At 36.3% G+C, this 14,006-nt stretch overlaps 1 protein-coding gene across 1 annotated transcript in view; it reads left to right on the forward strand.

Annotated features, from left to right (window-relative positions):
- Positions 1 to 13,187, forward strand: part of PPP4R2 (protein phosphatase 4 regulatory subunit 2) — a 32,767-nt gene extending 19,580 nt beyond the window's left edge. Inside the window, exons 3-9 of the mRNA XM_086755458.1 lie at positions 244 to 414; positions 5,303 to 5,396; positions 6,727 to 6,764; positions 7,230 to 7,304; positions 7,731 to 7,874; positions 8,438 to 8,709; positions 9,714 to 13,187. Of these exons, the coding sequence (XP_086611584.1) occupies positions 244 to 414; positions 5,303 to 5,396; positions 6,727 to 6,764; positions 7,230 to 7,304; positions 7,731 to 7,874; positions 8,438 to 8,709; positions 9,714 to 10,027 (1,108 nt within the window). The 3' untranslated portion in view covers positions 10,028 to 13,187. The remainder of the gene's footprint in view (positions 1 to 243; positions 415 to 5,302; positions 5,397 to 6,726; positions 6,765 to 7,229; positions 7,305 to 7,730; positions 7,875 to 8,437; positions 8,710 to 9,713) is intronic.
- The last annotated feature ends 819 nt before the right edge of the window (positions 13,188 to 14,006 follow it).

The raw sequence follows: 14,006 nt of genomic DNA on the forward strand, positions 1-14,006 counted from the left end.
TCTTTAAGGAAATGGCTTACCCTGTTGTTAACGGCAATTGACTTGTGTAATATTGTTCTACTGCAATTATTTGAATAGTTATCATGCTTTAAATTCAGAAAGAAAAACAGTACTGCATTAGTTGCCTCATTTATCTTAGGACCGGCATACCAGCATGAGTGGTGTTTTGCAAACAAAGTGATGCTGTTTTTCTGTGGTTTTAGGGCTGGCTTGCATATGTCTTAATTGTTGTGTTTTATGCAGGGTTCAGTGGTCTCAGTTTAAAGGCTATTTTATTTTCAAACTGGAGAAAGTAATGGATGATTTCAGAACCTCAGCTCCTGAACCAAGAGGGCCCCCCAACCCAAACGTGGAATATATTCCATTTGAAGAGATGAAAGAAAGAATCCTGAAAATTGTCACTGGATTTAATGGGTATGTATAATCTGTTTTCTAAAACCAGGATAACAAAATTATTTTCCCAGTTTTTAACTTAGTAGTTTGTACTATCTGTCTCTGCTTATTTTGCTCCCTCAAGTAAATTAGCAGAAATATATTACAGTAGTTTCAGAACTTTCACTTTATTATTCTGGCTTTGAAAGAAAATTGTGACATCCTGTGATGTGTCAGTCACTTCAGTTTTTTCAATATGTACTTAGTTTTTAAGTAATAATCTTCAATGCAACATGATATTACCATGTGCATTTAACAGGTAAAATAGATAGTAAAGTGAGATTTCTTTCAATATATTTTGAAATAACTAATTGAAATAAGTCTTTTGGTGTTCAGTTCTTAATTGCTTTATTGGCAGTTCAGTAGCTTCTGAAGAAGTAATGCCATGATAAACATGGCATGACCAGGAGGCAAGGGGGATACTTGGCTTCGAATTGTTAAATTGTGCCAGATAGAAATTTATAGAATGAGTGATGCTTACTAATGGTGAGACTTGTGGTAGTCCGTTGCTGACAATGTCTTAGATTAAAGTGTATACCCTTTGCTGGTTTCATAATTATGGAAGTTTTGTTTTCTTTAAAATAAAGCTCTTGGTTTTTGTTGTTTGTTTTGGTGTTGTTTTTTTTTCTGTCATTTCGTGTAACTTTTTATAGCTTATAGTATTTTTCTTGTTTCTAAACTGGATTAAATAGCATAAGCTGAGTCATCGTTCTTCTGGGTCTCAATGCTTGTTCAAGAGAGACTTTTTCAGCAGTTTTCTTAGCTTGTCAGTAAATGGGCGTACTAAAAAGCTTGCCTCCTTGTCACCCTGAAATTTCAGATTTGAAGGTGCTACTAACAAGTCCTTGGTATCATATTTTGATGCTAGGCTAATAATTTTTACTGTCATTGTTCCATACTACTTAATTTATTTGTGGCTTAAATGTGTGTTATAAGTCAGATCTGATCTCCACCACCTCTCCCCAGTTGCTCTTGTGTAGGATACTTCTAAGAATGTGAAATTCAGCTTGTTCTCAGCTACCCAATACTTACATCAGCTACTTCACTGAAGGAATTTAAAAACAAACCTATCCTTTATGCCCGAGTCAGCCTCTCTACCGCCTCCCCCAGCTTTTTGTTAATGCTTCACTGCCCACAAAATCTGTGATGCTCTCACATGGAGAGAGCTAATGAATGGGCTGCTGTTACCTTCTGTTGTTAGCAAGTGTACTAAACAAACCTCTGGATGACCAAGTCTGGAGCTTAATCTGGCTGTGCCATTTTGATCTATTGCTGTAACACTTAAAGTGCTCAGCTTCCTCATACTTCGAAGTGACCCACCCTTTGAGGAAGCAAACTGCCAACATCAGTTACCTTAAGGAAAATAATATGTTAGGATATTTGAGAATCTAGGATTGTAGAATAGTTCATTTAGGGAAGCCTACATCTCCTACAGTGGGGATATGGTTAGGAACGCTGAATCATGTGGCCCTGTGTCCAAAAAGTAAAACCAGCAAGTTCTGGTGTCTGCTGTTGGGTATATTCAGGCTTCTAATGTAGAGTTGTGGTACCATAGTGGAAAAGGAAGCTACTTGATGTGACTTTAGGATGGTTTTTATTGGTTTAAGTGTGAGGAAAAGAGTTCATTAAAATCAGCTAAATTTTTTTAAATTTAAAAGTCAAAGTAGTAATGAATTAAGCATAACCCCTATTTTGTGGTCGTCTTAAATGAAGTATCTTTTCGAGAAAGCTCAGACTGACTGTTCTTACCTTACTGTATCTTACTTGACATTGTCTAATATGCTTGCAGAGACAGATTCTCATGCTGTACTTTAGAATTGCTTTGGAGTAGGAAGTTAAGACTTACCACTTTATCTTTTGCTAGTGAAGCAGAAAGTTCCAAGGTAAGTTTTTTGGGGATGTTAGATGACAGAGGAGTCCTCACAGCATTAACAAAATAGACATAGTTATAATCATAATAAAATTTTTCATTTATTTATCTTTTTGGCTACAATTTACTATGACTGTTACAAGTAGTTTTCCCAGATAGCTCTTGAATCTTGTCCATGGGATGAATTTTTGACTTATAATTCATTCTGAATTATGGTACTACGAGTGCAGTTTTGAGTGTTTTAATATGAAATCTAAGTGGTTACATTAAGAAGGCAGATTAGACTATTCATGCACTGAACTAATTAGATTCCTAAGCATTTAAGATCAATTTTCATCCATCTTACAAACTTATTACACTGTTGTTCCTGTATAGATTTACACCAGTTTCAATTATTTCTATTTTAAAATCACACTGTTAAACTATTTTAAAATAATTACTTTACCAAAAAGATTTAATGAGGTGTGACGTTAACTTCGGGTTTTGATAACTAAACGATTTGCAAATCTTGAACAAATTACATGCAAAGGAGGTGAAAATGTGACACTTGCTGCCATCTGCTGCTCAGTAAAAGAAATTCAATTTTCTATGGAAAACTTCAGAGGTCAGTGAACTAGTTTTAGCTTTTATTGAAACCTTTTGTAGCTGAGAGTAAAATAGGAAGGCAACTTTTACTTCTGGAGTTAGTTGCACACCACACACTTTCTGGAGTGTGCTTATTCCCCAAGTAGCCAGAACTGTATTGTGGTTCACTAAACACTTCATGTCTTAATACTCCAGGTGTCCAGTTAGGGACAGCTCAATACAAATTAGCCAGGCAGGGGTTCTTCAGGATGTCTTACAGATTTGGCTGATGAAAAATAATGTAAAATTCTATGGATTTTAGTTTCTGCGAAATAAATTGATTTTGAATGGACAGTCTAGTCTATTAAAAAAATACAAAGTCTCTTTAATGATGGACTTTTCGACCCAAAACCAAAGTAGCCATGAGTGAGAAACAATAGATACAATTAGTGCTGTACCTATGTGGAAGAGGTAACAGATGAAGTAAATTCTTTGTGATGGAGTTAAAGTTGGCAGTTTGAGTAAAAGAGGACACTACAGAGAAGCTAAGTATTATGAAGAATTTGGGTGTCAAAGATTACTCATTGACCAAAAGTTCCTGAACAGCAGTATTTGATTTATAGTAAACAAACTTTAAGGAAATTAATGATGAGAGAACAGTTGTCAAGCTCAAGGGCCTTCATGTAACAAATTGAATTAAAAGGAACACTTGTTCCTGGTTCGTTCTGGTTTGTACTTAGCAAATGAGGAGGATGGGGGAGGAGATACTTCTGGGTCAAAATAGGGAGGCGAAATGTATTTTGCCTGTGTGCCAGAACACTCACTTTCTGCTATTATACTTGCTTTTAAGCAATAACATGTCAAAACAAATGTTTTGGAAATATTGTCATCTTACAACATTACTTTTTGCAAGTATTTAATGCTTCATCAGCTGTGTTCTAACTCTCCACAGCTGATTGATGGAGATTTAACTTCACCATCTTTTCTGTTCTTGGAAGTCAAGTAAAGACAAGTTGGTATGGTGTAATTCAGGGTGAAAAGCAAGGGGAGGCATTGACTAATAGGGTAAATGTGTTTTTTTCAGGTAGCTGTGTTGGAACTATGGTAAGGGTTGTTGCATTGTAGCCTGTCTCCTTACTGCTTTGCAGCTGAGGATTTACAACTACCTTAGTAACATAATATACACACAATTCTGAAAAACATAATTGTTGATACTTCGTCACTCTCTGACTACTGCTTGCTTTTAGTTGAAGTGTCATGTAGTATGATTAATCTTAGCTATGCTGCCCTGTTTTCACTGAACTAGTGGTAGATCTATGCATCTTTAAGATGTGGCTTTTTAGCTGATGAACTAAGCTTGAGATACATGCTGTGTTAGCTAATGAAATAGGCTTAAGATACTGTGTACTGATTTCCTCAGAAAATAATAAAAGTTGGATTTTAACGACAATTTCCAGTGTAGGAATATATACTCATGTATACAAGTCTGTATTGTTATTGCTCTGGATTTGGTGTATCAGTCGTATTTCCAGTCAAGAAATGGTTCTTAAGTATTGTATTGTATCAAATATTCTTCTTAAATGAATTTTTGAAATGTTTATGACTCCAACTTCAAATAGTTAACTGTAAAAAAGCATGATTGGTCAATATTTTATTGAAATAACTTTTCAAGTATTTTACTATTTTGTCAAAAGTCACAGAATTTTGTTGAAATGTGACAATTTGCAATGAAAGTGTATGACATCTCAGGTAAATGTATGTAAAATATTGCTTGTCTGAAAGGTTAGTTTCTGATTTAAGTAGGGATGAAATTGAGAGCGGAACTGTCAGAGAACAGAATGTGTGAATGTGGTGCTTATGAACTTCTATATCTTGCTCTGAGTTTACTTATTTTTACTGAGCTGTTCTTTCATAGATAAGTATACTGTCCAGTTGTGGCAAAATAGAGTATTTGTAACAGCCAGAGTATAATGGTTCTGCTATTCCAACCTTTAATGCTATTTCTGTAAATGTATTTTGTAAAACATGAAATAAACTACAAGTTGAGAATTTTTTAGCTGTAGTGTGTATTACTGAAATTTGTTTTGGATTGCTTGCCATTTCTGTTCTATATATTTGAATAATAAATACAGTCTTAAACTATTTTACTGTTCATTACCTGATTTCCTTTTTATTGTTTTAATGATTGGTTTGAGTTGTGGGATGATGTATTCTGCTGAAGAGTTTTGTGGTGGTGAGCACAAAAGACAGTGCTTTATTATCTCAGTGCATGAGATTGGGGAAAAATAAGGCCTTGAGTTACTACCTTATATCGCTAGCAAATTTCATGACTTTCTTTCTATCATCTCAGTAAGAGGGAGAAAGCAATAACATTTATTCCTGACAGTCATACTCATTAAAATAAAACTAAATTGTTATAAATCTATTTCATTGCAGCATCCCCTTCACTATTCAGCGACTCTGTGAGTTGCTGACAGATCCTAGGAGGAATTACACAGGAACAGACAAATTTCTAAGAGGTGTGGAAAAGGTACGTATTTTTCTGAGAGAGAACACAGCTAAACAGTCACAACTACCAGTTAAATAACTTAGGAATTACTCCCAAAAGTCTGTTGGTTTTATTATGGCTCACAGCCATAGTGTAACTAATACCTGCTCTAAGCGTATGAGTTTTTTTTCATGCCTTTTAACATCAAAAAGCGGTTTTAAAATAACTTATTTAAAACATTAAAATAAGTCTCAGGGCCGTAACTGTTGAGTTTCCTAATCACTGTGCAGTACTCAGACTGTAGTTTGTGGAGAGTGTAATGTCCCTTTTTATATTGAGTTCTAGCTAGAAATAGTCAAATAATGAGCTGAAATAACTTTAATTTTTTGGTCAGACATTTCCTTCCACACTTGGGTTCAGATTAGATCCAGTAAGTGAAGGAGAAGGGAGGCCCTTTCCCCTCAGTGTCTTAGTTTCAGTATTTAAATCCTCTTGTGTAGAGGACTGTGCCTTCATAAAAGCATGCAGATGTCACTTAGTGGTGTTTTATAGCTTATGTCAGAATGTGGGATCTTTCAAAAGTAGGTAACCGGCTTTAAGGATGTGATTCCATGTAGAATTTTTTTTAATGGCAGAATTGTATTGAGATTCATACTTAGACTATTTGGTGAAAGGTTAATTTGTAAATGGATTGGTTTTCACTGTTCCAGTTGATGCAACTGGGTGTATTCTTGCAGGTTAAGATGGGAAGGAGATGATCAGGAGTAAATGATGAGACAGGGATTTCACCAAGTTTCTTAGCCAACAATTTTTAAGCTAGATTTCTAGAGGTTAACATTGATTTAGTTTGCAGTGCCATTCAAGAGGGAGACGTGACTAAGCAAAACATACTGAATTAGTCATTATTTCTGCACTTTGTTTATGTGAGGCCAAAATAATTTAACACTTGAAATATGGCTGTGCCAAAAATGGCTAATAGTGCTTGCACACCTTTGAATGCAGGACTTACATATGAACAGAGCATTTCTCCAACGACTCAGTTTTTCAGCATTTTGGAATACTTTGCTTTCTAGAGATGCTTCAGTTAGAAATTACAAACACTTGGACCTGAACCTTGATGTGCTGGTCCTATTGTGACAGTAACCCACTTAGGAAAATACTGCCTTTTAGTGTAATTATGGCCTGACATCGTAAAGAGGGAGCAGAGAGACTTTTTTTGTGTCTATCATCTGTTGGTAGCTTTCAACTGAATTTTCCGTAGAGATACTTTAACAGGTATGACCAAAATCCTGTAAGTCTTTCAGTTTTGGGGTGTTGTCAAGAGCTGGAGCTTCTGTTTGTGAACTCTTAATGTGTTGTTTGTGTATTACAGAATGTCATGGTTGTCAGCTGTGTATACCCATCTTCAGAGTAAGTACAATATTTTTCTTGAAACATCAAGCTTGTGTTAGTAGAGGGGAGAATGTGTGCAGATGTGTCTAATAGAGACACGCGGAGTTCAGTTATCTTTAACAATAGTTAAGTCAACAGTAGTGATAGTGGTCTGCAAGTGTTACATGGAGTCATTTGGAAATGAACAAGTGGCCTTGGAATGGGATATGTGGTACAGTTCGGTATTATCCCTGAACACTAAGCTGTTATGTTGTACCATAGCTGGTGGTGGAAAAGTGGATACCCCTCGATAACAATTGCACTGTAAATTCATATCCTGGCCTGTTTCCCCAGTACAATATATAGGTAGAGAAACGCTTGAGGACTGACAGTAGGGGACTATTTAAGGTGGGGGGTGGAATTCTGTGCAAACAAGTTTAAAGTAATTTAAAGTTCCTTTATTCATAATGTTCTAACTCTTAGTTTTTTTTTTTTTCTTGCTAGGAAAAATAATTCCAATAGTTTAAATCGGATGAATGGTGTTATGTTCCCAGGAAATTCACCAGGGTACTCTGACAGGTAAGTTCAGTTTCAGGAGTTAACTTCTTCTGGATAAAATTAAGGTGGTTCTGGAAATAGCTGGTTCAGATCCCTTATTGTTACCTATTCTGATCCCGGATAGGTGGCCTCAAAAATGGGGTGTGACATGAAATACTGGGGGAAGGAGGGTAAAAGAGGCAAGAACATATGCATTATGTACTCTATTTTTTTATCCTTTTGTAACTTCACTGTTTAGATTTTTTTTTTTTGTTATTTAAAGTTTTTGGTCATAGTTTGCATGTTGTAGGCAAAGAGTTTTTTATTCAATATAAAGTATCAAAGTGCCTGATGTTTTGGTTTTTTTTTTGGTGATCTTCTAAAACAAGGTTATAGCTGTTTTTTGCCTGTTAAGAACAAATTAATTTACAAAAAGGATGGGTTAATTTTTTATTATTGTTTTTAAAGATCTAACATAAATGGTCCTGGAACTCCCAGACCAGTAAATCGACCGAAGGTTTCTTTGTCAACTCCTATGACAACAAACGGTTTGCCAGACAGCACGGAACATAAAGAATCAAGCTTGCAGCAAAAAGAAGATAAAAAACACAGGTTGGTGAGGAGTAATGTATTTTGAGTTTTTATTATTCTCAAGTTATTGAAAAAGAGAATGGTCATCTAAGGTGTGCATAATTAAATCTTAACATACGAATATCTGCAGCAAGATTTGGTGTGTATTTGTTAGTGTTTGGGCTGTCTAAATCAGTATTAGCTCAAGTTTCCACAGTTGGCAGTAACACATCTCATAAGCTTATAGGATGTATAGTAAAAATGAAGAGCGAATAACAGTTCAGAAATTCACACTTACTGTATGTGTGTCAGGATGTTAAGCTATAAGCAGATAACAATATTTCATAAATATTTGCCACTGGTTCTGGCAGTAGTAACTGTCTATAATTTGGACCTACCATAGTAGCCTGATGACTGTCTGTTTTCATCAACAGTTAGGTGAAAGAGAGCGATGGCTTTGAGGTTTTGTTATGTAGTAAGTGAAGTGAGTTCTACTGTTATTTCTTGTAGAGTATTTAACTTGAAGTAGCTGCTACTATTTAAGTGTGACAAGATACAGAATGTTTTTCTTCAGTAAAAACTGCAGCTGCTTTTGTTGTTTATAGCGAATCACCAGCATCTGAATCAGAAGGTGCTCAGAGCAGCAGCCCGGTAAAAAATAAGCACTCTGAAGATGATCTTGCAGAAGCAGAAGGACATGAGGTAAAAAGACTTAAATTTGACAAGGAAGGGGAAGCCAGAGATGCACCTAATCAAACTGCTGCCAGTGAAGTTTCTTTAGGCATGGGGGAAGAGACAGAAACATCATCTACATCTCAGGATAAAGAAAAAGATGCTACTGGTGCCAGACAGCACTGTACAGAGGAAGAGGAGGAAGGTATTTAAGACTTTTTTTTTTTTTTTTAAGTTGTCCTTACCGTCTGCATTTTCCAATGACTTGGGATTTTTCTTTGCTGGAGGCCAGTGCTGTTGGGATTGCTGAATGTCTCCAGTTGTGCATAAAGACGAACTGCTTGTTCATGCTTCAGTTTTGCATAATTCAGCAATTCTGTTATTTCTTCTTTTTCTTTATCATACATCTCTACTTAAAAATTTATAAAAGGGTACTTGGTCATCTTAGGCAGTAAATTACATGAGGGTAGTAATGATGCACCATGAACTTGGGAATCCCTACTTCAGAGTATCATCAGATGTTCTTATCCCTTCTCCAGAAGGGGAATGGATCACATCTACATTTGACTGTCCTTATTATTAATAAATCACTGAAATATAAAGTTCTGCTCTTTCACTGAGGAGGCTGAGCAACAATCTCTCCGGATCCTATTAGAACAGTGAAAACTACCTCACTCTAAGGCATGCCCCGTACCTAATTAAAAAAAGATAACTGCGGTTGATAAATTGATATGTTTTTTGCATATTCTGTGAAGTTTTCTTTTAATATTTATTTTTTGTGGCTCGTGTATTTGTGAAATGTTCCTGTAGATCATTATGGATATACATTGAAATGGTAATATTTTCCACATTTCCAAAAGACAGCTTCTCAAGACAAATGAAGGAATGTGAGGAAGCAACAAAAAGTTACTTGTTACTGTGTTTTTGTACACTGAAGCTTAATTAAGTGAAGCTACCTATTTAATTTAAAAAAAAAAAAAAAAATTGACTTGGCTTTGTATGGTACATTAGGATAGTTTGGCTCTCCTGATCCTGGCTGTCCTGCTGGAGCTGGCTGATACTCTACATCTAATGAAATCAGGGATTGTCAGTTTTTCCTGTTCTCGGCTGTGTTGTGGAAGTGTTGCTCAACATAGCTGGAATGGAAAATAGCAGGTTTAAGATATGTTTAAAAATGCCTTAGTAATACTGTATTTTCGCCGTTTCTAGAGTCCTTCACGTCTCCCAGAAATGCTGGTCCAGATAGAAAAGATCAAGAAAAAGACACGGAATCCTCAACTGTGAATGAAGAGACCTCTGAGGAGAACAGTCAAATGGAGGAGTCGGATCAGTCTCAAGCTGAGAAGGATTTACACTCGGATGACAGTGAAATTAGTGGATCTGCCAGCAGCGGAGCTGACTGCAGTGAAACTGAAGAGTTAGGGTCCTATGCTAGTGAAACTCCAGAAATTTCATCAGAGACCCCTATGGAAAACAGTGATGAAGCCACGGAAGTCGCAGATGAACCTATGGAGCAAGACTAATTTAAATACACTTAGATGCAGTATTTTCCATAAGGCTCCAGTTTTACACTGTATAAATAATTTTATGTAATAAAGTGGACCTTTAGTTTTACAAAAGAGAAGCAGGTTGTAAAATAAACTTCTCCATGGATTGAACCTTGAAAGAGTTGTACATGATAAGAACTGTGAATACCAGCTCCTTCAGGTCCTGCTTACCGCTGAACTTTCGTTTGGTCAAATCAGTGGTTTGTGTATAGTTTTTTTTATTTAGAATAAAAGTTTTTAAACTGGAAGGTAATTATAATTTTGACAACTTTTTTGGAGATTACCACACCTAGTTGTATGTAAGCAAGAAAGCTTTTTGTCTTGTCTCTTTCTGACAGCTATAGCAGTTACTTCATATTTTGGTTACAGTTTCAACATTTGACATGTGAAATACGGGGTTTCATGCTGGTTTCCAGATTTTTATTTGAATACACACTATGAAACCTTATGTTGTGTGTTTAAAATGTGTTACATTTCACACACACACACATATATATATGCACGCATGCATACATATGTGTACCCTCACTGTTCTAAGGGGGAAATGGTATATTTTTCTGTTTCTGTAAAAGATAAATACAGCAAATACTTTTTCTATAGGAAAAGACTGAGTTCACCTCTCAAGGCACTTTGTTTTGCCTCTGGAAAACAAAACAAATGAAATCTGGCCCATGTGAAACCCTGGAAATACTAACGTTGAAAAAACCAGAGTAAACACATTCCAAGAGAACTGTTCAGATTACAACACTTTTGTATACTTCTGAGGTGCCTGGAGTGAAAGGATTTCATTTTATTTATGAGAAAATGTGCTTTATGTTGAGAACGTTGTAATCAAAACATTAGCTTAAACTTTTGTAGAAGAAATGTTTGAAAATATGATAAGAAAATATCTTGAAAGAAATGAACAGGTACTTGCCTTTTTGAGTGCTTCTTGGAGCATTGTGAATATTGTAGAGAAGTCTCAAAATTATTCTAAGGTATGCAGATGGCATCGATATGATCACACCGTTGTATTGGAAGAATTAATATATGACCGTAGTTATGTACCTGAGCTAAATGACTGAAAGGTTTAGGGGTGCATAGAAATCGCCATGATTTGTATAACATTTTGGAAGTGAACTAAATATTTTTGAACATGCTACTTTGACAGCCAGTGTTACATTTTTTTCAAAACAGCTCAAAGCACAAACTACTGCTTTAAACGTTGGTATTTTCCAGTTCCCATATTTAAAGACATGCAAGCTGCAACCTCCCAGTCACAATTACTGGCTGCCAAATTTATACCCGTTTCTTCAACTGTACCTTTTGATATTTAGAATTTTTAAATTTCTGTAAAGTAGATTTTTGTAGATTGTAATGAGTGCTCACTGCCATTGTGAAACGGTATATAATTGTATAATTTCTGTGTGTAAACTGAATGCTTGGGCTTTTCTTTCAATACAGTATTCATATAAAGCAATAAATATTAATGTTATGAAATTATCTGAGTACATTTTTATCAGAATTGTCCCTCTTTGGTTTTAAGTTCACATACCTGAAGTACAAAAATGATCTCTAAAATGCATGCTGATAGTTTTCTTTGTACTACACGGTATGCTTTGTATCATTTGGGGAAAATCTAGGTTTTGATTAATACCAGAATAATTTGGCTCAATTACAGTATTTATGAAGTTACTTCTTGCTGACATTACCTATTGAGTCTGAGCAGACAGGATTCAGGGAGATGCTTGCCAAAAATATATCCTATTGATTGAGATTCCCTTACAGAAAGAAAATTGTAATTTGACTCCTTTTCATTGTGGTTAAGGATTGGATGTGTATTACAAAATTAAAAGGATTGAACCAAAATGTTGAAATTAGGAATGTTTCAAACTATAGTGACATCTTACACTTCTCTTTGCTTTGGGGTTGTTTTTTTTTTTCTTTTGGTGGGAATATTTTGCCAATGAGAACAAAATTTTTAAATTTCTAAGTTTAGAGATTTCTGAAACTTTCTTTAGACTGTTTATTTGTGAAGATATTGTCAATAAACTTGTTCTTTAAGCACCTGTGACCTTCTGATATGTTTGTTTTAGCAGCACTAGTGCCACTGTTGCCAAGACTGTTCTGAGAGTTTCCAGGGCTAAGGCACCTCTGTCTGCAGAACTGAGTTTCTATTGCTTTTTTTTTTTTTTTTTTTTTTAAATTTCAGCAGGAAATACTCCTAGCTGGGAAAGTTAATTGAAATTGCATTTCAGTTGATGCCTAGCCTAGGGGATGCAGAAAACGGGCTGAAATTTATTTATTTTTTTTTTACAGTGATTGCCTTCTATTGACTGCAACTGTACAAAACACCCTTCTGCAGTCCTTTGCCATTTTTTATTCATGTAGTGCATTTCTAGGAGGGGTTTAAAGGTTATTTGCATCCCAGTGTGTCTGAGGTCAATGTTTTCCAGTTAGACAAGTATGGAAGAGGTATGGGTTATTGAAGGCATCCTAGTTACATCCCTGCCCACATTTTATCATGTCACTTTCGTTAATCAGAGCTTTTCATCCTCATTTGCCTCAAGGACGTTCGTGCCAGCAAATTCTTTATGGATATAATGTTCTCTTGGTATCTGCATGGTTTAATTGAAAGGGCGTTGTTATGAAATTTGCATATATAGGGAATATCATGTACCTATGCATTTGTGTTCTCTATACTTCTGTACAGTGAATCATTCTGCTGCAGGGCCTCTCCCGCGGACTGGTAGTTATAACAACTTTATGGTATATTTTGTGTTCCCTTCTGCATTTGTGAACAGTTTCTGGGCCACAAGGCACATTATTTCCAGGATTCCTACAGCCTACTAAAAACTATTAATGCTAACAACTAGTGTCCTGCAAAAATCCAGTGTGTTCCAGCTGAAAGAGGATGTTCTGGTTTCTACGGTTAGAAATGGCAATCATGTTTTGGTTCTAAATGATCTTTTAATGCATGTGAACAAGGCACCTGAAGTAATTTCCCAAGTTTTGGACTATTATTTACCAACTTGTCTGTAAGGTTTGCTGTAAACTGTTGCATTATTTCAGTTTTAAGTTGTCCTCACGTTCACTTGGGAAAGCTGTTTTTCTCCATCCATGTTTATTGCAATAAACCATAGATTAAGTTATTGAAGTACTTCTGGCCTTTGGAAATTCTTACCATGAGTAAAATGGTCAGAGACACTACTCAAGGCTGGGCTTTTCCCTGCATATTTTATTCTGTGGTTCAATGTGTAGTTCTTGGACCATGGCACCGCAGGTAAAGATTCGAGAAATTTGGAGGGCCATGGAACGCTGCAAACGTAACAGCGGCTCAGCCTGGTGGTGTTTTTTGTGTCTTTCGCCATTGTGATGCAACAGGAACCTCTGAAGCGCTTAGTGGTCCTTAAACCTTCATTCCCACCCCTGGGCTGCTGCAGCTTCTTGTCAATGCACAGTGCTCTCTTACAAAATAACCATCAATACCACCACTCTCTTAGACCCCTTCCAGAGTGATTTCTTCTCTCTCTCGATAATCGGGGCTTTATCAAAGTAATTAATAAAATTAACTGCTGCATATCCTGGGGCCTGCCTGTCTCCCTGGGGGGCCTGACTTCCTGCTGGTGATTCTCCAGTGCATTGGAAACCCCTTTAGTTTATCCGGCCACCCCAGTTTGCTGCCTGCAAGACTAAACGAACCCCGTTCTCCCAACCTTCCCTGACAGTCCATGTTGTTCTGAGCCATTGCTCTTCTCCCTTGGTCCATTTGTTAATGCTCACTGGGGAAGGAGGGCTCAAAAGCAGTATGGAGCAGACAGGTTTTCTTGTGCAGTCATTTCTTGCCTGTCCACTTGGGTGCCGTTGAACAATTCCGTTTTCTTTGCAAGGCCTGATAAAAAGACTCAAAGCAGGCTGCAGACTGGCAAGCAGTCCTTGGAGTTGTTTCATAATCTTGTGGAAAACAAAATAACAA

Source organism: Chlamydotis macqueenii, chromosome 10, assembly GCF_036417535.1.
Source record: "Chlamydotis macqueenii isolate bChlMac1 chromosome 10, bChlMac1.mat, whole genome shotgun sequence".
Classification (NCBI taxonomy): domain Eukaryota; kingdom Metazoa; phylum Chordata; class Aves; order Otidiformes; family Otididae; genus Chlamydotis; species Chlamydotis macqueenii.